Source organism: Myodes glareolus, chromosome 27, assembly GCF_982192425.1.
Source record: "Myodes glareolus chromosome 27, mMyoGla1.1, whole genome shotgun sequence".
In the NCBI taxonomy this organism is placed as follows: Eukaryota; Metazoa; Chordata; class Mammalia; order Rodentia; family Cricetidae; genus Myodes; species Myodes glareolus.
The window spans coordinates 11,937,723-11,963,650 of NC_142052.1; the positions used below are offsets into that span (position 1 = coordinate 11,937,723).

The 25,928-nt window shown below is 40.2% G+C and overlaps 1 protein-coding gene across 2 annotated transcripts; it reads right to left on the reverse strand.

Moving 5' to 3' along the window:
- Nucleotides 1-121: 121 nt before the first annotated feature.
- Nucleotides 122-25,863, reverse strand: Slc25a40 (solute carrier family 25 member 40). Of its 2 annotated transcripts, none has more exons than XM_087902455.1 (12): nt 25,675-25,863; nt 21,866-21,933; nt 21,638-21,763; nt 19,866-19,925; nt 17,252-17,358; nt 14,290-14,357; nt 12,441-12,565; nt 11,146-11,319; nt 8,647-8,756; nt 6,690-6,771; nt 2,316-2,396; nt 122-1,833 (listed from the first exon to the last, which is right to left on the reverse strand). In XM_087902455.1, the coding sequence occupies exons 3-12, from the start codon at nt 21,735-21,737 to the stop codon at nt 1,727-1,729; spliced, it is 1,014 nt and encodes a 337-aa protein (XP_087758581.1). In that variant the 5' UTR covers nt 21,738-21,763; nt 21,866-21,933; nt 25,675-25,863; the 3' UTR covers nt 122-1,726. The 2 variants fall into 2 exon arrangements, with proteins under 2 accessions (XP_087758581.1, XP_087758580.1); XM_087902454.1 differs by having other exon boundaries at nt 21,638-21,745; nt 25,675-25,862.
- Between the last annotated feature and the right edge of the window lie 65 nt (nt 25,864-25,928).

The following is a 25,928-nucleotide window of genomic DNA, read 5'->3' on the forward strand; positions in this document are numbered from 1 at the left end:
GAACCTTCATGGATGTGTTTCGTAGCATTATAAAGTGACTGAACATGAAAACCAATGCCAACAAGGACAATGGTACTTTTAACGTATAAAATGCTTTGATGAAAAAAATTACAAATACATATATGGATATATTAAAATTTTAATGTAAATCAACACAGGATTGTAACGTAAAATCCATGATACAATAAACCCTGTATCATTTATTTCTGATGAAACATATGAACACTTTGTACTGTACATTTATCCTCCCACCAACACTAGAGATCACTGTCACCAAATACAATACGCTGTTGAGCAGGGAGGGGTACTTCCTGTTTCATACACCGCACACAGAATGTAATAAAGTGCTTTTTGCTTCACTGGAATAAGTAAAACAGAATGGCATTTCTTACATTGCCATCTCATTTAGTTATTTAAATTATTTATCTTCTGAGCTGGAGATCAAACTCAAGAGTTTCACATTTCAGAGGCAAGTGTTCTACCCCTGAGCTACATTCCAATCATACTTAACATTCTCATTCCTGGGCCATTAAGATGGCTCAGTGGGTAAAGGCACTTGCTGCTAAGCCTGGGGACCTCAGTTCAAATCCCAAGACCCACATGGTGGAAGGTAAGAACTAACTCATCAAAGTTTTCCTCTGACCTTCATACATACACAGACATACACAAAGAACAAGTAAATCTAATTTTTAAGAACCTCATTCCTACTTGATGATAAATATATTCACGTTTCATGTACAACTTATACAAGCAGCCAGAAGGCAATCTGTGTGATATTTCTGTGTGCACACATTTTGTATGCTGTCACCGAAGGAAGGCCGTGATTTCCCACTTGTAGCAGCATCGTCTGGGGATATCACAGAAAAGACTTGAAATTTTTGGATTGTTTATTTTGGTCTTTTAGATTAGGGTATGTAGAAATGACCTAGAGAACTCTACAACAATGACACTTGGAAGACAAGCTAGGTAAAGAGCACATTCCTGTGCTCAGAACCATTTTCTCCCACTAGTCTAAGTACAGCATGGTTTTCTACTGCAGATCCAAATTTGCGTGATTATACATCAGTGAAAATACGCCCCACAGAAACATTAGAGAAGGGTTGTTAGTCTTAAAATGTCAAGAGCCACATTGTGTACATGACTATACTCTGGTTCATATAAAGTGGTCACACCTTTCATTGGGGAAATTCCAAACTGCGGGAGGCCTTAAAGCAGTCTCAGGAGCCAGGGAACACCGAATGCTTCAATTGAGAAGTTCCCAGCTACCATCGGAGGTATGTGAGCAATGCCGCCTGACACCTCCTCCTACTCTCCGGAATCCAAGTGTGTGTGATCAGACTGCATGAGAATGAACTTAAATCTCTAGACTGCACTATTCAGTACCCAATCCAAATGCCCTGATGCACCACCATATTCAAGCACTAACTTATGCTGAAATATGGAATGCTATATGCACTCAGAAATCTCTTTCTCTCCTAAGAAGTAATTTTCTCTGCAAGATTACAAAATAGCTGCAGCTTCTGGATTATGTTTTTAAAATCTCATAAAATTAAAACTAGGATTATGGTTTAGAGGTAGATTAGAAATTATTATTCATTTAAATTATAGGGAAGACAGATAAATTCACACTGTAAGAGAATAATGTTGAAAAAAACCCATCTTGCCTATCAATCTTCACCTCGTTTGGCTTTGGTTGACATTTTAAGTCAAAAGTCCATCAAGAGAATTACTGCCTTTCAATGTTTTGTTTCTGGAAAAAAGCCTTTCCAAATTCATATGTGCTGATCATAATGGCACAAGCAGGAGCAATTTTGATTAATCGAGGAATCAGACCTGAAAAAAAGAATGGGAGGGAATAAATTTTATTTTTTAGTTTTTAGTTTTTCAAGACAGGGTTTCTTTGTAGTTTTGGAGTCTGTCCTGGAACTAGCTCTTGAAGACCAGGCTGGCCTTAAACTCACAGAGATCCACCTGCCTCTGCCTCCCAAGTGCTGGGATTAAAGGTATGCACCACCACCGCCCAGCTTACCTTATTTTTTAAAAATGCAGCATTATGACCAAATTTAATGAATTCCAATACCAAATCCCATTATCATAAACAGGTAGTACAGAGCAGAGCAAACTGCTCATTCCCAACTTCACAGTCACATTGTACTTATAACAATAAAGCTACTATTGAACACTACTTTAACATAACAACATTTAAGAGAAAATAATAAATATAAAATATTAAGTATCACTTCTTCTGAGAAGTGAATTACAGAAGATTTAAAACTAATAATTGTGTTCAAAGACTGTAAAGCAAGGATTTTTACCTGTAAACAACCCAGAAAATCCATTTTCAGAAACAATGTTCTTCATTATAGCCCAGGTTGACACATGCAAAGGCACAGGAACTATAAATGTTAAAAGAAAAAAACAACACCGTAAAACACAATTAACAATCTGTATCACAGATCTGTCCTGGTCCTTGCTCTACTGCTGTGAAGAGACACCGTGATGAAGGCAGTTCTTGTATAAAAAGACACTTAACTGGGCTTCCATAAGTTCTGGAGTTAGTCCATGATCATTGGGGCAGGGAGCAGAGAAGCATGGTGCTGGAGCAGTAGCCGAGAGCTCAGGCAGCAGAGGGGGAGCACTGGCCAAAGCCCAACCCCACTGATACATCTCCTCCAACAGACCACACTTATTCCCACAAGGCCACACCTCTTAATCCTTTTCAAACAATTCCACTAACTGGGACCAGGCATTCAAATATATGAGCCTATGGGGCCATTCTTAGTCAAACCTTTACAAGATCATATATAAATAAAAGTGTATATTATCTTTGGTTATTTCATTGTAATAAAATATGTTTATCTAGGAGTTACTTTCAATCTGTTTTGCTTTGCTCTACTCAGATATGTTCTTAGTACATAGCCTAGGCGGACCCATTCTCTAGCTGAGGCTAACCTCAAGCCCACAATCTTCCTGACTCAGCTTCCTGAGTGCTGGGGTACGAATGTGAACCACCAGACCCAAATTCAATTTTTAATACCTGGCCTCCTTAAACAGGCAGCAACTCTACATGCAAATGTGTACTCAGTATACAAGCAAGGAAGACCACACACAATCAAATCAGTGATGTTACTGTTAGTCCTTTCTTTAATGACCAGAGTCTCCACAACGAAAAATGGAGGCTATAGAAAACCCACCTAATATATCTAATGTATTCTCATCTAAAGCAATTACAGAAACAACATTTTCATTTCAATTTTATTATCTGTAGTTTTAACAGAAGAAAAAAAAAGTCTCTGTCTAAGAATGGTTCCGAGGATGAGTCTTTCTCCTAATGCAGTTCTGTTTCAAGCACAGCTTTCTAATCTGGTCTGTAATATTTCCTTCAAATGATAGGTTCTAGGTAGCAACACATCTCAGTTATTCTACTCGAGTATGGGGGTGAGGGACAAGATATGAGAACTTCGCTAAAAGGGGATGACACTAAATAACTGTGCACACCTTTACCTTCATCACACAGTTTCTATCCAGTTGGCTGAGTCCACAGAATAAAGACACAGGAAGTTTGGAAACAATCCTCAGAAGCAGGCAAGCTCTCCTGTGAACAGCCCACTCCCAGTCGAAGAGCTGTCTATGCTTGGGGCCAGCCGGATAATGAACAAACAACCCTATGCTGCCTCCTCTGGTCTTAAAAACTACATAATAAGATTTTATTTAGCAATGTTTATACTAAGGCCAATCTGTAGTCATGAAGACAGACTGAAGGACACAAGACTGAAGCAAGCAAGACAGACAGAGAGATTACAGAAACTATCCTCTAAAAATGCCTGTTTTAACTGCAGACTGGACAAGGAGATTAAAGAAAGTCCAAGACCTAGCAATATGCTGACTTGACAAAATCCACATCACATGTGAAGAAACAGACACAGAAAGAAAACAGAAGCCAAACCACACAGGAAGGGCTGTGCTTAAGGCACTGGCTGGCTCCTCTCCTCTCAGGGCTCTCATAAAAGCCAGAGTCTTCCTCTGTAGGCAACCAGGCCACAGCTCAGGATCTTCCTGCCTCAGTCTCCAGGGTCTTGGGATTATAAACATGCACCACCTCGCAGTGACTGACAAAATAGATTTTAAGGCAAAAAGGATCCAAAAAGACAACAATCGCTACATTGTATTAATTCCCTAAATATTTCTTAAGAATGAAAATGATTAACAATTTAAATAATATTAAGCTATCAAATATGTTTGGAGAAACTTAAGCTCTAGAAAACAGACAAATTTGGGTTAAGTTTAAAATGGTGTTTAAAAAGTTAATAATGAATCTGTGCACTTATGAATATGTACCGTGGCACACATGAGGGGATCAGAGGACAGCTTGTTGGAGACAGTTCTCTCTCCGCTGGGTGGGACCTGGGAACTGAACTCAGGTCATCAGGCTAGGTGGCAAGAGTCTTACATGGTAAACAATCTTAGTGGTCCAAGTTTTTAAGAAGTTAAATAAAAACGATGTTTTCATAGATGAGGTAAATGTTATAGAACTGGAACTTACTATACCCTATGTGCTTCTAAATGTTCCCTGTCTTCTGGTAGGTTGTTTTTTATTTATTTATTTATTTATTTAATTTTTATGCATGCAATATCTGCCTACATGTGTGCCTGCAGGCCAGAGAGGGCACCAGATCTCATTACAGATGGTTGTGAGCCACCACATGGTTGCTGGGAATTGAACTCAAGACCTTTGGAAGAGTAGGCAATGCTCTTAACCACTGAGCCATCTCTCCAGCCCCGCTTCTGGTAGGTTTTTGAATATTTTAATCATTGGTGCTCTGCTGCCTGGTACCTAACGCAGAACAGACACTCAGTAACTGAGTAAGAGATGAAGAGTGGGCATATCATTCCATACATGGTTCACTGACTTTATGCCTGGTTTGGGGCGCTTTGAATGGGAATGGCCTCTACATGCTCCTGGGTTTAATCCTAGGTTCCCAGCTGGTGCAATTATTTGGGAAGGATTGGGTATGGCCCCGTTGGAGGAGATGTGTCTCTTGTCTGTCTCGCTCTGCCTCAGATGTGAGCTCTCAGCTACCGCTGCAGCCCCTGCTCGCCTGCTGCCATGGTCCCTGCCTAACAGTCATGGACTGCCCCTCTGAACTCCAACCCCATGAAATGCTTTCTTCTGCAAACTGCCTTGGTGACGGTGTTGTCACAGCGACAGGAAAGTGACTAAGACACTTGGAGATAAATGCCGTCACTTCAAAACTGAGCAAAGTTATTCGGAGGGGGGGGGATAAATAATGTATAATAAAAATGATGTGTAATATGAAACAGCTCCAGACTATTTATTGTATAACTTTACAACCCCTATGTACATTGTTGGAGTGGTAATCCATCAGTTACTCAAGAGGAGCAATAGGTCAAAGTGGACAGTGGGGATCTAAGAAAAACAAATCCGCTCTCCTTTAAGGTTCCACACTGTGAGCTGAAAAGGAGAGGCATTGTCTAGAAAAAAGCAGTAACAGGTAAGACTTCAGCCACTGACAAGGACAGCTTCCTGGTCTCAGTCTCGGCGCCACCATGTCGCTTACGAGAAATGACACCAGACAGAAGACTCCTGCCACAGATGCTTAATGGGCAAAATGCATTTTGAAGACGAGGAAGGAAAACAAAATAACTCTAAGTTATCAAAGGTAGCAGTGCTGAGGCAGCTAGAAGGCTCAGAGTGGGAAAGGAGACCGAGAGAATAAACTATAATTAACCCCCAGGCTTCATTAGTGCCTAATATTACAGCAAACTTTGCATTTAGTAGGTCAAAGATAAAGCCATCCACATTAATTTATAGGGATCTATAAACAAACAATGCCAACTTTATGTGAACTCAATCACAGGTTAGAAAATATTATTTCCATTAACTTAAGTCATCATGAAGCTTATCAAAACATTTTATAATGGGCAACTCCTTTAGGCCTGTTGTATACCGGTCCTTTTTCCTTTTCCTCTCATCTCTCCCTTTTCTAGGCAGGTCTCACCATGTTCACTAGGATGGTTTTGAACTCACGATCCTGCCTCCATGCCCCAAATGCTGGGATTACAGGCTTGCACAATCACAGCCAGATTTGCTAGACTTTTAAACCAAAATAAATGATGGTATGAGTGGCAGGGTCGAGTAGGAGTAAATAAGAGTACACTTCATTCTAGAAGAAGTTACAGGTTACAAAGACGTGAAAAATAAAGATGAAGAAACAGACAGGGAAAAATAGTAAGAATTAAGGAAACTAAACATCAACTTCATTAAAAAAACTTCCTAAGTAATTTCCTACCGTCCTTTTGGGAGACGAGGTCTTACTATGTAGCCATGGATGGCCAGTTTTTTGGTTTTTTGGCCATTCATACTGATCTGTCTTAATTTATTTCAAAGAGTACTTACATGGTGATAAAAATATAAATTTGAAATAGGTTTGAAACAAACAAGAAAAATTATAACAGTGTAACTTTTCATGATAAAAGTAATCTTTTTTTCTTCATAGCAGTTAAGAGGCTTAACTTTCTAGGTATTCCATTCTAAGAGTACACCTTTATCAGTTTCATTAAAGAGGAATAAGTTCAAAGAGAAACAGCAGTGTCTCCTGACTTTCTGTATCCCTAACAAGTCACGTAGGGGAAGCAACGGCGTCTTAAAACGCCTTAATTAAACTCACCTCTACCACTGCTGTCCGTCCAGAGTTGCGTCTGCTTCTGTGTTTTCACTACATCAAATGGCAAAGTCGCAACAGCTGCAAACTATCAAAAAGTACGTTTAAATCCTTAATTTTTAAAAAAATATTTAAAAAAATGTGTTAGCACATGATTTAATATGGATAATCACAAAATCACAAACTGAATTTTAAAATAAACCAGATATACATAAATCTTTTATTGATGAAAACACATTACATCTCAAGGATTTATCATAAAAGAAAACTGCCTCAGAAAGTCCTCCGTGGCTTTCTACCCAGTGTTTATAACTCTGATTCTCCTGTGTCATACAATGCTATTGTACTACGTGTTGTCAGTGCAGACCTCAGACTTGCCTTCTACCTCAACCGAGGAGCCAAGGATTCTTCAACTCCTGACACTGATGTCTGTATTTGCCAAGTGTTGGGATTACAGGCATGAGCCACCACACTTAGTTTTTAACGTATTTTAAAGTAGAAATTCTTCAGTATGTATTGAGCATATGAAAATTTCCAGGAAACATTTTCCAAATACTAGACAAATTAAATTTAAAAGTTAATGAAAATGAACTTCAAACTTTTAGTTTCCATATACCTTTGAATCGATTTTATAACTGCAATGGTTCAACAATCACATTTTCTAAACTCTTCTCAAAGTAATGCAGTTTAACATCTTTTCCATACTATCTTAAGATTTAAAAAGATAATTAAATTACTTTAAGAATGTTCTCATATCTGATACAATATCCATATACAGCATTTTTGCTTCTTAGCTCATGTCTGAATAAATACATTCATAAAATGTCTCTTAAAAATCACATTTTATTTCATCGCTACAATGTGCTGTTTTGAGATCTGTTGCAAAGATTGCAGACAACATGAAACGTTGCCATTTTCTCATCTCCACAGTCCAGAGGCAGAGGCCGCTCCTGCGCATTCCAGTGTCAGCTGAGACACTTCTGATGTGGCTGCCGCAGCCGGAGCCGTGGCCGTGCACAGACAAATCTTTACTTGGAAGCTGTTAGTGCTGCCAGTTAACAATTATGTTCGGCAGCAGCACTAAATTGTAGTCGTTCCTATTCCTGTAGAGCTGGCGGACCCTGAGGCCATCATTCAATGCCGATTATTTTTGCCCCCGTGTTTACTGCTGGCTGAACTGATTTCGGCATGCTCAACACCGGCTGCCCTCCCCTAGGTTTTCTGGCGTATCACTCCAGTTTTCCTACGACGCCATCATGTCGTCAAGCTGGCCCCGCACCCAGGCCCCCTGCTTCCACCTCTCAGCAATCAGTGCTGGCTCAGCCATGCTGCTCTGGAACTATGCTCTGTCTGCGTCGTGCGGCAAATGACCACACATTAATTTTGGAAGTATATGGACCTAAGAAAACTCTCTCTGGCCAAGGATGAACCTGTACCACTTGGAGGCTGAGGAAGGATGAGCTTTCTGGTCCCGAAAATGGTCCTTTGTGATTCCTCCCTTCTGCTTTCAATGTTTCTCGGAATTCCTCTAGAAATTTCTAAATAGCCAAAATGTTTCCAAAGAACCACAGCAGCATAGGCTAGAACATCCTCTGTTTGGTTTGGTGATACACATTAGATAAAAACTCTATCCATATTTAGTTCACTGATTAAACTAATGGACTGCAAAATATTCTGTAAGAAAAAATGGCTGCATCCACACAACATGATAACTGGAATAGTCTAACCAATACAAGTTTGTTCAAAAATGAATGTGTGCAGCAGAGTAAAAACATAGAACGTACATTTGAAAATAATTTAATGGCTTATAATTTATTTTCTGAAAATAGGAAAAGATGTCCTTTCAATATACATGAAATGCTAGATAAGATCTTGTTCTGTTTCATTACTGTTTAGCAATCTTCTGGAACAGTAACAACAACAACATCAAAAAAAAAAAAAGAAAAAAAAAAACAAAACTTACAGAACCAGACAATGCCCCTGAAGCAAAGTTGATCATAAATGTCGGTTCATATAAACCAGATTTCTCACACAACCACTTCTTTAAAATTTCATAGTTATACCAGTACATTGCTATAAAACAGAGAACGAAATGAGCACAAATTTAGAAACACAATGTAGACTTTAGAGAATAGAGCTATAATGTTACAAGTCAAAGTAAACAGAAACTCTAGTCTTGGTTATTTATGCTTAAAACTAGATGGGACTAAAAAGGGGAACTGAAATTCTGAGTAATGTTTTAAGAGTCTTTTTTTTTTTTTTAAGAGTCTTTTAAGAAAACAAAAACTTCTACATCAATATAGCTAAAGTGTGAAAAAACACCTGACAGGGCAAGCAGGAGAAAGGACTGGTACGGCGATCCAGAGCACAGCCACCCAGAGCACAGCCATCCAGAGCACAGCCATCCAGAGCACAGCCATCCAGAGCACAGCCATCCAGAGCACAGCCAGAGCACAGCCAGAGCACAGCCAGCCAGAGCACAGCCAGAGCACAGCCAGAGCACAGCCATCCAGAGCACAGCCAGAGCACACAGAGCACAGCCAGAGCACAGCCAGAGCACAGCCATCCAGAGCACAGCCAGAGCACACAGAGCACAGCCAGAGCACAGCCAGAGCACAGCCATCCAGAGCACACAGAGCGCAGCCATCCAGAGCACAGCCAGAGCACAGAGAGCGCAGCCATCCAGAGCACAGCCAGAGCACAGCCAGAGCACACAGAGCACAGCCATCCAGAGCACAGCCAGAGCACAGCCAGAGCACACAGAGCACAGCCATCCAGAGCACAGCCAGCGCACAGCCAGAGCACAGCCAGAGCACACAGAGCACAGCCAGAGCACACAGAGCGCAGCCAGAGCACACAGAGCACAGCCAGCCAGAGCACAGCCAAAGCACAGCCAGAGCACAGCCAGAGCACAGCCATCCAGAGCACAGCCAGAGCACACAGAGCGCAGCCATCCAGAGCACAGCCAGAGCACAGCCAGAGCACACAGAGCACAGCCAGAGCACACAGAGCACAGCCAGCGCACAGCCAGAGCACAGCCAGAGCACAGCACAGGAATGCGAGCAGGAGAAAGGGCAGGTACGGCGTACAGCGATCTACAGCACAGTGCAGGAATGTACAGCGAGACAAAGCGCATTGAACATACATAAAAGGCCACACACAGTGGCTAGATGGAGGTATTCCATAAATAAGGGTAGTTAGTATAATTCATGTCACATACTGCATTAATAAAGCCATGGGAGAGCCTACTTATGATGGTGAACATTTAATAAAATTAACCCTTCCATTTAAAGCAAACTTAAATTTCTTGAAAATATAGAGATAAAAAGTTGTTTCTTCAGACTGATAAAAGAGATGCAGCAAAAATTTGTAGCAACAGTGCCTACTAATATATAAAAAGAAAAAGTTAAGAAAAATAAAGTCCTAATGTACATTATCTACAAAAAAGCTCAAAAGATATTTAGAAAAAATAGCATTTATTCATTTTTCTAAAAGGCAGTTAAATATCAACTAATAGGAAAATTTCAATTGCAACTATACTACCCACAAAGCCTTATAAGGTACATTTATTATAAATATACAATTTTAAAAAGAACCAGCAAGGCGTGGTGAAGTAGCTCAGAGACTGGCTGCGGATCAAGATGTCTGCCTACAGGATACCGTGTCCCTGCATGATGATAATGGACTAAACCTCTGAAACTGTAAGCCAGCTCCAATACATGCTTTCCTTTATAAGAGAAAAAAAAATTTTAATTTTATATGTTTTTGCCTGCATGTGTCTGGAACGCCTGGTGCCAGATCAGAACAGATGTCAGATCAGGAACTGGTTAGGATGGTTGTGAGCTGCTATCTGTGAGCTGGGAACCAAACCCAGGCCTTCCATAAGAAGAGCAAATATAGCAAGTGCTCTTAACTGTCGGGCCAACTCTTCACTCTTGCTTTTGCTTTTTTTTTTTTTTTTTTTGAGACAGGGTCTTACTGTGTCGTCTTCTAGCCTTGCCTCAAACTCATGGAGATCCTCATCTCTCCGGATCTCAGTGTTGCTATTACAGACATGAGATTTTAAAATGTTTATTTTTAATTACTGAAAGTTAAGGGATTAAGGGTTCAGTTAACTTAAAGTTGGTCTTAAGTATATTTTATAATAGTTTCACTTCTATTTATTTGCCTTATAACTTATTTAGGATAGTGTTAAGGTAGTTTGAATTATCTAAGTATGACTATGTACCAACAAATGCTTAGCAGCAATTAGACACAAGAGAAAACACAAGGACCCGAATTAGAAACTGGCCAATCATTAAAGGCTTGTGCAAATCTCACACTCAAACAATGAACAACACATCTGTGGCCAACACAGAAAAAAGTTTACTTTTAACCATAAAGAGTTTAAAACCTAGTAAAATTCACACATGACCCAAGACAAAGGTCTAAAACTAGCAGCGACAAGTAAGACAAACCCCACCTGAGAAAGGCACATCTCTGAGAATAGTGGGAGCCCAGCCCTTCCAAAGGGAGATCCAGCCATCTTCAGACACCTTCATGCTCACAAATCGATGTAGTTCCTTGTAAGAAAACCTTTTAGACTGCATCTTAGTTCTGATCAACTCTAATGGGCTTATCACTGTTACTGCACCAACTAATACAAACAGAACAGAAACATGAAAGCAGATATGATGGGAGCCAAAATTAACATTTAGATTTTGCTGTTTAAATCCCCTCCTCCACTGCCACAAATCGTACACTCAAGTTTCCTGCATTTGGGGAGCGTGCAGGGTCGGCACACCAGGAGTGCAATGAACAAAGCTCACCCTGGAAAACCTCTCCTGCAAAGTCAAGTTTATACTTTGTATTTTTAAAATTTTAATTTGCTGACAAAGTAAAAGGTTCCCGTGGCATTTACAAATATACTTTGATTTTTTTATCAAAACTTTAAATGAATGTATTTTGTTTCGGCTGACTTCTGTTTCCTCCCATCTCCACGTGGACCTCTCCTCCCTGCGTCCTCCGCCCCCAGCTATTCTACCTTTCTACGTTAATACTTCATGTGTCTGTGAAGAATAAAATAGAATCGCTAATAATGTCAAAAGATTTTTTTCTCCTGATAATTGTGTTAAAATTGACATGTACCTTCTTGTTCACTTAGCTCTGTCGGGGTAATACTAGAAATGCTAGAGTCAGCCGGAGAGCCCAGAGAGCCGCTACAGTTAGAGCTCCCAGACAGACACTGCTTCTCTTCTCATGCTGATGCAGGGTCTCACTGTGGAGCCCTGGCTGGCACACAACTCTCTATAGAATCAGCCGAGTGGCCACCTGCCTGTCTCCCACGTGCTGGCATTAAAGTTATGTGCTACCAAGTCCAGCAAAAGCCTCTTTAACAGAAAATGTTCTGCACAGACACAATCTTCCTTCTGATTAAGCTTTGAATCATCAAGTTTATAAGAAATGTGATTAAGGCTTTGACCTGAGTCGTGCATGGGCTCAAATATATTGAAAATTTAGGTGAATAAGAATAAATTCTAACATCATTCTTAATAATTAAGATTCAAAGAATATGAGGTAATCTTATCTCATTCTGATGGCAATCACCTACTTACTACATGACTTCGGGAGTATAGAGATCAATAATTAATACAAACTAGAATGTAATCATACCAGTATTCTGTATATTAAACAGATTCTCTGTAATTCTCTGTAAATGTCAGAATTTAAATAGATGTTCTCAATAGAAATCAAAATGAAAACAAATTCATTACTTACACCGGGCAACAATTCCAGCAACTATTGGGATGCGGGTTTCATTCTCCCCTAACTTAGCTCTCAACAGAGCACTTAATTGGTCATAGCAGGTAAAATAAATAACTGTGGCAGGAACCGCCATCACTCTGTTAAAACACAAAGTAAGTCAGGAGTTACCAAAAGGCCTCAGCTATACTGTTAAGTTCATACATCATAAGTTTTTATATGGGTTAAACTAGAAATTATAACTACCCCCTGAAAGAAAGGTACTTGTGTGCACATCTGCGTGTATGTATGTGTACGTACCTGGACAGGTGTGTGTGCGTGAGTGTGTGCATGCACAAAGACACAAGGTCAGTGTTAAGTGTCTTACTCAGCTGCTTTCCATTCTACTTCTTTTGGGGGTAGGGATTCGCACTGCACCTCAAGCTAAAGGATCTGGCCAGCAAGCAGCAGGGACATTCTGCCTATGCCTCCCCAGTGGTGGACTACAGATGCGTGTCAAGGTGCCTGACATTCTTAAGTGCGTGCTGGGACTCACACTGAGTGCTTTTCCATGGAAAACATCTATCACCATTTGAGCCATCTTCCCAACCCCAATTTTTCTTGAAAGTCTAAGAACTACTGTAACATTTTAAACCACAGATCATATATCACAGCTGCCTATAAGTAGCAGATTACAATCACAATGCCAGGATCATGTATGTTAGTTGTAAAGGAATTCTGATGAGATTTTAGATGAAAATATCAAAGGGAATTATTAATTAAATTCAATTAAAAATTTCAGGCAACCGTTTGTCATAGAGATGAATGCAACAGGCAATCATTTTGTTTATGGAGTATCACAACAGTCACAGTGACAGACCACAGCTTAGAATTCTTATACTCTATAGAGATGATCCATGCTAAGAATTCAGAAACAGGACTGAACAGTGGTCACAGAGCTGTCACTAGCATTCTTACCTTAGCATTAAAAGATAGGCCTCAAGTGTGACTCAAGACTGAATAACCCCCTCCATAAAAAAGCAGAGGAAGTTGTGGGGAGCAAATGAAGCAGGGGAAACCTGCCAGAGTTTTTACATCCAGCTTTTCAAACTGACAGTATTCATTCATAAATCTGTACTTATCAGAGAACTAGAACCGGATAAATAGATATTCAATATACCTAACAGTTTTAGCACAACAAGAAAAAAAAACACCAAATTATTTATTTTCAAACAAAAATAAAAAATAAAAACTGTGGACAACAAAAACTTAACAGAGCGGACTTGATTCTTAAATTTTCTATAGTACCTTCATGAGGGCCTATTTGTATGCTAACCTTTAGCCACTAGAATATTTCTGAGGAGACTACTTTAAGCATGTCTAAAGCTCCTCAGCGGTTTGTCTAGATTGATTATGCAAAGGTGTGATTTGTGGCATGCAACTACTTTCTTTCTGGGATATGACATGTTTTCAGTTACAAAGAGAATGTTCCATGTAGCCAACATGCAAGAATAACTGTACATTCTGAAACTCAGGTCAGTTTCCCAAGGCAGAAACACGTGACACACTGCAGGTACTTGTTGCCAGAGTACATCCTATGCTACGGCAAGAGAGGGCTTTAGAAAGCAACACATGGTCACCCAATCACGTGTCTTTTCCCTTACCAATTAGACCTGGTGTGCTGTAACTGTAACAAACCACACACATGAATACACCCTTCCCTGGGTTCTGTGAGTTCTTCTAGAACACCAAATGTACAGTTGTGAAACTCATGAAACAATACTTCAGGAATGAAAGAGTTCTAATATTAAAATGCAACTTTGTTCAATGGTGATGAACAACCATGATTACAAACAACCATGCTTAGTAGAAAATTTCAACTTACAGAGTAGGAGGGAGGCCACTCCACAGGGATTTAATGCCCTCATTTCGAAGAATCTTTAAAAAGGCATCCTAAAATTATAACAGGTAAACAAAATACATCTTTAAAACTGATAAAATTTATGATGATAAGTAACTGGTAATTTCAATATTTTAAACATTCATTTCTAAAATACAAGTTTTTTGTACTTATGGGTCATTCTTTAAAAACAAGAGAAATTTCATATATGTAAGGTAGAATTATTCTTACAGACTAAAGTTTCCATTACATTTTTCTTTGTTTCTATCTAACAAGCTTTTGAGGGCTGGAGAGATGGCTCAGCAGTTAAGCTTGCTCTTCCAGAGGACCTGAGTTAAGATCTCAGCACCCACATTCGGTGGCTCACAACTGCTTTATTAAAGACCACTTTGGAGAGGAATTAGAAACTAAAGCAAATGACAGATAAACTCTTACAGTTTAATAATAAAAACTTTAAAAGATGGAATAGAAATAGCACCATGGAAGACATGTTCGACATCATTAACCACTGTGGAAGTGAACTGCACACCATTTCAAACACACCAGACGACTGAACTAGACAGACGAGGTAGGTGCAGCAGTGCATGCCTGGGACCATCTGTGGGGCTCAGTCAGGAAGAGCAGCCAAGGCAGCAGACTGAAACCTCCTCCCAGAAAGGAAGGACGAAGGGAAGAATGGGGGAGGAGAAGGGAAGAAAGCAGAGAAGGAGAAAAGGGGTCCCGATGAGGACTGGATACTTTTGAAGCCTCATATATTGCTTATGGGAAAGGAAGGTGATATACCCATTTTGTAAAACAGTTTGGCAGTTTCTCAAAAAGTTAAAGTAGTAACACAAAACCCAAAAATTCAACTAGATACACATGCAGGAGATATTAAAACACATGTTCACACAAAAATTTACATGTTCATAACTGCATTATTCACTTCCCATAGTGGAAATAACCTAAATGTCCATCAACTAATAAACACGGAAATAAAACAAGGTATATTTATAAACTAGTACCCTACGTACGCCTAAAAAGATGCAGACACAATCACAACTCCGCAGCTTTAAAAGCTGTGTTAGGAAAGGCTGCTCACAAGCTGGGAAGAGGAAGAGAACTTGTAAGACACATTTGCTCTCCTCCAGCCGACCACTGCTCAGAACCACGCCAGCAAAAGCCGAGGAGGCCATCGTCTGGATTCCCTCTCAGGCTGGAGGAGGCTCTGCAGCCCCTTCAGGGGTTGGGGTCACAACATCACCGCGATGAAACTTCCATCCCAGGTAATACCTCTGTCTACTACACTGGGGCGGTGGTGACAGAAGAGGAAGGGTGGCGCGGGAGGGACTGTGCCATCACCTGACAGTACTGATGTCACTCCATCCCAGAGCCAGAGGAAAGAGCCAAAACTCCCACTTTTGCCCATAGTTAAGTTTCCCCCAAACTTGCTTCCAACTGGAGGTGAGTGGAGAACCTAGGTTTCTAGCTATGCTGCATTAACCACGTGACACTCGCTCTTCCTCTGTGAAACCACGCCATCCCCTCAAAAAAAGTTTAAACAAAATGTTTAACTAGAATTCGGAGTTTAATAACAATACTCAAAGTGCCCATTCTAAAAACTAGAAAGGTGTTATAATACACAAAGACAAGACAATAATAAACACGGAAATTGGGATAAGATGTCTGAGTTCCCTGATAAAGATTTCAAAGCAGCTAACATTAAAAACAAAACAAAAACACAGAATGATCATTTATCAACATACTTGAAGTTAAAAAAAATTAGACTGCTTCAGCTCAGAAAGACTATACAAAAACATGACTGCTAAAAATGGAAAAGATAAACATGGAACAGAACGGAAGGCAAGAAAAATAACAAACAGAAACAAAAACAAAAGAAAGGGAAAAGGCAAGCGCTTACATCTGTAACTGCACTAATATAATTCGTCTATTAATTAAATAGCAAAAATTGACAGTGAATTTAAAACCTACATTGAGGAAAAAAATGTTTCAATGATAGTGTTACAAGTTAAAAACCACACTGGAAGCTGGGCATAGTGGCAACACCACTTCAATCCCAGCGCTGAGGAGGCAGAGGAACGCAGATCTCTACGGGTTTGAGGCCAGCTTGGTCTACATATGAAGATCCAAGTCAGCCAGGGTTATATAGAGAGACACTATTTCAAAAACCAAAACAAAACAAAACTCACTGCAAAACCCAACATAGTAAAGATTTCATTTTACCCTAAGCTGGGATAGAAATGTAAAATATTAGAGATATTAAGAAATACTTTATCTCACATACCATACCACCGGCCCAGACAAACAAAATGAATGTAACAGCTTTCATCCCAATATTGAGAACTGAAAACAACGCTGAATGGAAATGTAGCCTACCTACACCAAACTATCGAGCAATTGACCAGAAGCAAACAGCAGGCTCATACACAGCCTGGAGGAATCCCCAAGGGTCCGGGTGGTGTGAAGTGAAAGCCGACCCCCACAGGCAGCGTGTGCCATGGTTCCATTCACATAGCATTTTTCACATCATCAAGTTTTCTAAATTAAGAACAGATCAGAAGCTGCCAGGGGTTACAAAGCGGCTGAGAGCACCAGGAAATGGGTTTTGTTCTTCAAAGGAAACAAGCAAGGTCCTCACAGTGCTCTCTTTCAAAGTGCATCGATGGTAATACTACCAAGGATATGGGACAAACATACATGACGCTGTCTGTTTTTAAAAGGATGGGAGATCTACAATTCTCAAAAAATTTAAAAATTGCTTTAAAAGTTACTTCTTTTTCCTATATAAGCAAGATGAACATATTAAAGTTGGCAAGTTGTAAAGAAAATTCTTTACCATGATTTGGTATGATGGGCTTTTAATTCCCTTATAATTAGAAAGTCACACAGAAAAATAAATGTAAGAACAGATAACATACAAAGATTCCAAATAAAAGCATCTTTTTACCAGTGTTCCCTGGAAATTTCCTGGCTTCTTGTACCATGCTTTCTTGCTCCCATCTTCACAGACACACATGTGATCCATGAGTCCGTTACTGTACAGAAAACACTTTCCTACCAAAGAAAAGTCCAACAACCAGTGATTATTTCACACAATGACATTATTTTTACAGATCAGCTGCAAGTATAGCGAGACTAGAAAAGTATAGAAAGAGGAGGAGCATGTTTCCATGTCAGCTCGTGCACACGAGGGAAATCTGTTGTCAGAATAAGCAGCACAAACCTCACAAACAGAAGCATGCAGGGCTTATCCTGTTATTTGTACCACCGTCTAGACAGCTGTCAGCTCTACCTAACTTACCACAACAGTCCCGATGGCCTCACACTGCTGACAGAATTGTCTTCTCTGTTCAGTGCGACAGAATTGTGTCACATGTATAGGACTAAGCATTCCCTTCTGCGTCCACAACTTTCTTTAATGTGTTCACATAATCTTTTGATCTCTTTTTACTATTCTCTTGCCCTTATCTGCAATATGACTGCTCATCTCACCATATTCCTACATACTCAACGGGAAAGCTTTAGCATACTTTTAAAATTATTATTATTATTATTTTCTCTTCCGTATTGATGCTGAAACCAGGGCTTCACACACGCTAGGAAAGCAATGCACCCACTGAGCTACAATCTCAGAATAGGGAGGATTCAAACAAGGCAACTTATCATAGCTCAGACAACTTCCTGCTATTTGTGTTTGATTTACTACCTTTACAAAGTTTTCAAAGATTGATTATAGACTGGTGTTCCTGTCCATCTGATAAAATACAGAACTACTTTTATCCAATTCCACATAAAGTCATGAACAACACTGCATTATAAAACGACAGAGAGAAACAGGTATGCTAACTGCAGACCTTCCTCGCCCCCTTCTCTCCTCCAAATCCAGCCCCCAGTCTCACCCTCATCTCTACAGCAGACACCTTCTGCAGCCTCCCCTCCTCTCTGTCCCCTTCTCCTCCAACCTTCCCCCCACTCATCCTGCTATTCGACCCAACTCTATCAGGTTTTCTCTGGAATACTAAACATATAGAACAAAAAAAATTATTAAAAGCTGCAAGTGACAAGTAACATATAAAGCAGACCTATTAAAATAACATTTCTCAATAGAGACGCTGAAAGTCAGAGGGCCTAGACAGATAAATGTTTTACAGACTCTAAGAGAGCCCAGACTGTAAAACTTTCGATCACAGTGGAGAAATAAGACACTCCATGATAAAACTGAGCCCTATAGAAGGTGTTAGACAGAACAAACCAACTAAAGTGGTAAAACACCCCCCCCCAAAAAAAACCACAAGGAATAAATAATCCCAGAGGGAAACACACACACTCAAGACCTATCCTTCTGTTGTATACAAGAAACACACTTTAACATCAAGGATGGACATCAGCTCAGGGTAAAAGAATGAAAAAAGATATTCCAAGGAGATGCACCTAAGAAGCAAGCTGGTAGCCATTTTAATATATGACAAAATAGACGTCAAACCAAAACTAATCAGAAGAGATAGGGAAGGACACTGCATTCAATTCTTAACATCTATGCCTCAAACACAAGGGTATCCAAGTTCATAAAAGAAACACTACTCCAGCTAAAACCACACATTGGCCCTCACCCACTGATAGTGGGAGACATCAACACCCTACTCTCACCAATGGACAGGTCATCCAGACAGAAACCAAACCGTGAAATGTGGACCTAACAGATATTACAGAACATTTCGCCCAAACACAAAAGAAAATACCTTCTTCTCTGCACCTCATAGGATTTTCTCCAAAATTGACCACATACGTGGACACAACGCAAATCCGAACAGATATAAAAAAAACTGAAACCCTCCATCCTATCTGACCACCACAGATTAAAACTGGGTATCAACAACAGAAACAGAAGAAAGTCTACAAACTCGTGGAAACGAAGCAAACTGGATCTTTCCAGAAGTGAGTGACGATGAGTACAAGGCACACCCACTCATTGTCTGCAAGAAAACCTGCAGCACTAAACGCCTACACTAAAAAAGAAGGAGAGACCTCCTACTGCTAACAGCACTCCTGAAAGCTCTAGAATAAAAAAAAAAATGACACCCAAAAGGAATAGATGGCAAGAAATAATCAAACTCAGGGTTGAAATCAAGAAAACCAATACCTTCTTTAAAACACTTGAAAGAAATCACTTTGATGTGATAGTTTTGTTTTATCTTACTATATTTTACTATTTTGTTGTTATCTCTTAGAAACCTGTTCTTTTCTAAAGAGAGACAGAAAAGGACTATTCTTATCTGAATAGCATATACTCACATATACAGTCATTCTCTACTTCAATAAGGTAGCCATAAAAATGTTAAGATACAGATGGATAGATGTATTTATATACAACAAATAAAGAAGCATAGCTACCATACACATTTTTTTCTGCGTACATCTCATTAGGTACAATTAAAAGGTGAAAAAAATGGTTCTAGATAACATCAATTCTAATAAATTAACAGAAATACTATGGAAATGAAAATGAGTACAGTAACAGTTTAAAACTCTAATAATACTGTCACGGTATCCAATATACATACCTTTGGGGAATGGGTTGTTCTGGGCTTGGAGTCGAATTTTAACAACATCCAGGGGTGTCACTATGAATATAAAAGTTTTAATTAAGATATGATATCTCTAAATCTCTAAGAGGTGCAAGGTCATTTAAAAAACCACCCATCAATTCGTACTCTTCCTAGTTTCTATGTGATGGGTAAGCTGTTTATCTAAGAACAGCACCGAATGTGTGTCCCACCATGGAGGTGTTCTGCTGCCCCTACATGTGGCTCTCTGCATGCGTGTCCTCAGCTAGCGAAGACAAGACGGCGAACCACGTCTCAAGCATAAGGCATGTCTATCTGCAGCTACAGCTCCAGGAGTATTACGACTAAAGCAATACAATGTTAGAAAACATTCGAGCAATGACTGAAACTTCTAAGTCTAAAGACTTGAGAACAGCTTCCTACTACAGGTGACTAAAAACTGGACGGTGCGCGTCTTCCCAATCTGACCAACTTATCTGTATCAAATAAAGCCTGTAGGAAATGAAATTTGGGACAGGCTAGCCAGAAATCATCTTCAGCATTAGGTTATGTCATCCATTTGGGAACAACAAAGAAAATTTGCATCTTATTTTTATTTGTATGTTCTAGTTCATGAAAATAAGAAAAAATGTCAAACTGTGGTTTCAAGAAAACTATTCTTCATCAGAGAACAAGAAAGCCACATTAGATAATTTGTAAGGTCAGAATGAACTTGAATCCTAAGATACACCATAAAGCAATTGCTTTACAAGTTCTAATCACTTCCTATCTTAATTAGTCAACTTAAAATCATTCAAATGCTACGGTATCATCTATGTTATTTGGCTTTGTCTGTAAGAAATGTACTATATGAAACATAAAAAAGTAATCCTTAGAAATTTAAGAAACTCCTAAGTGGCCCAAAATTATATTATTCTATATGCAAATATTTTATTCCTTTTCTATTTTGAAAGACCTAAAGGAACTGTAAAAGTTTAATAATGCTGATAGAGACCTCCAATAACTTATTTTAAAACCAATTTTCTTCCTCCCTGTTTTTTTTTTTTGGGGGGGGGGAGTCTTTCTATCATTGTCCTGGAACGCCTATGTATACCAGACTGTCCTACAAAGATCCACAGGCCTTTGCTTCCGAAGACCTGGTATTAAAGGCCTGTGGCAGCTTACCCAGCTGAGACTCCTAATTTTCAATGAAAAGATAAACCTCAGAAAATAGATATCATTCCCAAGTGTAGCGGCAACCCATGAGTGAAAAAGCAAGGACAGAGATTCAATTCTCTTCATTTTCTGTTTTCACATCTTCATGCTGATGAAGAAATACTGGCATCCTATACCGTACACTATCGTTAGCCTGGGGACTTAGTAAAGCATCTGCCACACGAACACATGGACTAGAGTTCGAATCCCCTGCATCTATGTTAAACATTCGGCCCAGTGGCACCGGACTGTAATCCTAGCAAAGACCTGGGGTTTGCTAATTAATCATTAACCTTTAGCTTCAGTGAGAGGCTGTCTCGAACTGGCCTCCACACATAACTGCACACACATATACATGCATGCATATGTACACACACACACACAGGCACACACACGAATATGGGGAAGAGCAATAGAAGACCCTGACTTTGACTTCTGGATGCCACATGCACTCATACACAAACAACAAATATGTATACAAACACACACCCCTCAAAAATATCATTACTTCACAAATAAAAAACTCAAATGGAATATTCAAAGTTACATAATCTCTACTGGGAACATAATTTTACCCATGAGTGATGTCAATATAGCTCCAGTACAAGAGGCAATCATTTGCTGAAGAGGTGTTACTTGCATTGTTGGTGGCGGCCCCTCAGTTTCAGGCTCCATATTTTTAACTAGTTGAAAAAAAAAATCTGTTGAAGCAAAAGATAAAACAATACATGTACACACACAAATATAACACATACAATACATGTATGTATATAAGGTTTAGTGGAAAATAGCTTCAAAATTACCTGCCGAACTATAAAAATAACCGGGAGTCCTCACTTAACATGCTCAGTCTTGGGTTTGCTCCTCAGCCCTGCAAACACGAAACATAATAGAACAGAATAAGATTTATATCAAAGCACATGCTCTATCTCTGTCAAAAGTAACTAAGCTACAGACAAAAGCTAGTGTGCCACTACCACGAAGAGCACACGCCTACGTAAGATGTGTTTGCCAAGCCGTGTGAGTAGCGCATTTGCAGGACAGGTGACCAACAGGGAAGGAAACATCCTCTGACCGAGGCCAGAACAAGAGCAGCTAACCACTAAGAATTTACAAAATCGGTACATTTAAGATGAACCTTCTCTATTCTAGTACAGAGCACAATGTAGCACAATTGCTATTGCGTACCAATAGTTGTTTCATAGTTATAAAATTAAAAACATATGGCCTTAATGGGTATCTCATAAGAACTTCACGAGACAAGCAATATTTATTACTTTTTGGAAGACATATATACATATATATGTATCTATACATACAAACATATTTATACTTTGATATATAAGTACATGCTGTTTTGAGAAAAACAATAAATAATATTTAGGTTGTTACTACTCTGTTATGAATATAATACAACACTGATAAATGTTCATATCATTTTTAATGCTCTGCAGAGTGTATAAATAATGCTTAAACCATCTCTTATACTTAGATTATTGCTGAATTCTCAGTGGCAAGCCATCCTGATAATCATGTATCTTTTTGTAGTCTTCCTATACTTACCTTAGTGAGGAAACTAAGGCAGTTAGGCTATAGTATTTATGATGCACACATTTAATACCAGCACTCTGGGAGCCAGAAGCAAGTGGATCTCTGTGAGTTCAAGACCACCATGGTCTATAGCGTGAGTTCCAGGACAGCCAGAGCTACACAAAGAAACCCTGCCTCAAAAACAAACAAGCAAACAAAATAAAAATACAGAGCCAGGTGTAGTGGTACATTCCTTTAATCCCGGCTGTGGGAGGCAGAGACAAGCGTTCAAGGTCAGCCTGGTCTCCAAAGTGAATTCCAGGACAGCTTGGAATATACAGGCACACCCACTTTCAAACAGAACAAAACAACTTAACACAAAGCCTGGGGCGGTGGTGAACGTCCCAGCTCTCAGGAAGCTGGAACCGAAGTACAGAAGTGAGGGCCTTATAGACCAGTCTGGACGTCACAGCCAACCCGAGGCTCACTCACAAACAGACTTTGATGCAAACTTCCTTTCCAGAAAGACAGACTATTCACTGTCATTCCAATCATTCTATGCATTCACATCTCTTGTCTGGGCCCCTCCCTGTCCTCTGTTTCCTGGATGCCTTGAGTTGAACCTCTCTGCCTCTGCACTTCTGCCACACATAAACAATTGGCAAATGAATCTAATACAAAGAGCTACTATTAGAGGCCTCAAGGGAGCAATAGGTAGTGGTAAGTCTAAGGTTTCCTATGGATAGGAAAGAAAACAGAAATACTTTTTGGCGAGAAAGGCTTAAGTGGAAGAAAAAAGCGATAGGCATTATTAAAGTATTCATCATGTAAACTCAAGAATATAAAGCTTTCATTTGGTTATGTGTGACTTAATCTGAAAACAGCAGATTAGGCCACCTTTGATAATCACAAAAGTGAAGTAGACAGAGCAGATATTAACTTCATTAACAGCAAAAAATTTTACAGAATGAGGGGGCTAATATTTGGCTATAGATGTAACTTAGTGGTAAAACACAAGGTAACACAGTTCAGTGCCCAGAACAAGACAAATACACACACACACACACACACACACACACACACACACACACCACACATCATACTTAGAATCTGCCCATGATCAAAGTAAAATTACTTTAAGGCTAGACCAGTTCTAAATGAATTCATTTCTCTTGATTCATAGCCAAATACATGTTCAGTTAGTTCTAGCAGTGTCTAAATGTTTATCTTTGTGACATGATATGGTTATCTACAAATGTGTTGGGCCACATTCTTAGCTATCGCAGAAGCAGGATGCATATAGTTTATGCGCCACAAGCTGGCTTCCAGCTTTAATCCTAGAACTCTGGAGGCAGAGGTAGGCACATCTCTGAGTTTTGAGGCCAGCCTGGTCTACATAGTAAATTTCAAGACAGTCGGAGCTACATACTAAGACCCTGTCTCAGAAACAAAACAAAAAACAAAAAGAAACAAACATAAACAAACAAACAAGTTGGACACACATAATTCTGCTCAATATTCCCCAGTTTTTCTCAGCAGGATGCTTTAATACAGTTTCTTACTATAAATAACTCGGGCCCCTTTCATTTATTCTTGAATGGAAACCCTTCACCTGAAGGACTCCTCTCTGGGGAGTTGGAAGGCCACCCGGAAACATTGGTATCCATTAAACGTGGGCTTTCCCTAATTGGGTTTGATTTGGTCTGATCTGGACTACTGTGTTGGTGGAGTGGCTCGTCGGGTGCAGAAACTTCTCGATTCCCTATATTATCACTCTGAGTGTCACTAAGAAAATGAATGACACAGCAAATCCACAGGTCTATGTTTCAGGTGTTCGCCGTTGTGAACTCTTGGGAATGCAGTTGTGTCAGCAGAATGACAGTCATGACAGAGCTCTTCCCTGTGAGAGAGCTACTGTGCTTGCTACTCCACCTAGCCCCCACAACAGCTAACAACTACTGCCCCTTTCCAAACTAAAACTGAGCCTCAAAATTAACCAAAACTCCTATAGTTTAGTGGAGCTGGAATCATCTCAATTCTGCAGAAGAGTCCATAACTTCCCACCATTGCTTTGTCCCTGGTTCTCCAGCTCCCAGTTCCTTTCCCCAGCCTCTGACTATCCCTACTTCTGTATCCCACGTGCTCTGTCTACTCCAGGGCATTTCAGCCCTCCCTTGGGCTTCAATTCTAGTCTGTATTAACGTTTCTCAAACATTTAAGGCATTTTACAAACACGGACATCCCGTGTTCTTTCTGTAGCTTACATTTTGAAAACCGAGTTTTCCCTCTGAAGATGTTAAATGTTTGCTAGACCTGTATCGCCTCCTTCTTGAGATCTGTTAAGCACGTGTATATAAACTCAAATCCATCAGTGCAATGTCTCAATGTGTATTTCCCCTTCCTGGCTCCCGCTCCCAGACTCTGTGAATACAAATATCTCCAACTGTCTAATGAACAGTTTAATAAAGACAGACAGTTCCATGAACTTCGGGCTCCATCCTTAACCCGTTCAAAACAAAATCATTTCCTTTAGCAATCCGAATCCATCCTGGTGTCCTGTCTTTGGCTAACAGTTTCACAGTTCACTTGTCTGTGCTTCAATATACTTATTTGCACTGACTGACCTGAGGTACTACATCAAAAATCAACACCGTAACAAAGTCTATTATGGTCAGGAGTTAAGAAATGCAAAACAGAACAAAACACAACGTTTGTAAGGGTGAGCAAGCAGAAGCATACTCAAAACAAGTTTTGTGACGCATTTTCTCATCTATAAAGCAAAATTAGAACAAATCACAAACACCTCAATTTCGTCTTGACATAATCCCATTATTATTACGGTTTTAACTATGAAAAACCCTGAGACTTCATTTTCTACTCTTTTATTGTTGCAAAAAAAAATCACACATATACACAGAGGGAACAGATCTGCACAGAACAAAAGTTCCCAAGGGCAGCGAGGGTCGCGTCCGCCGGGTGGACCCCTGCCCCGCCACCACCCTGGTCACCCAGGACCTCTGCGGCCTGTCTGCGGGTCAGCCGGAGCCCGGCCCCGCGTCCCACATGCGGCTCACTGGCGTACCTGGTGGCGCGGCGACTGCAAGGCGGTGTCCCAGCAAACCTAGCAAGTGCTGATGACCACGCGGCCTGCGAGGCTAACTGCATCCACCGCCGGGGCTGCTCCCCACTCCCCACTCGCGAGTCCGCAGCGTGGCACCGGAACCCAAAGGGCACTCCAGCGAGCCTAGTCTGCTGTCCGGCAGGCCCGCGCGCGGGGCGGAGTCACGGCCCGGGGGCGGAGCCTAGACCCGGGGGCGGGGCTGGGGGCGGGGCCCG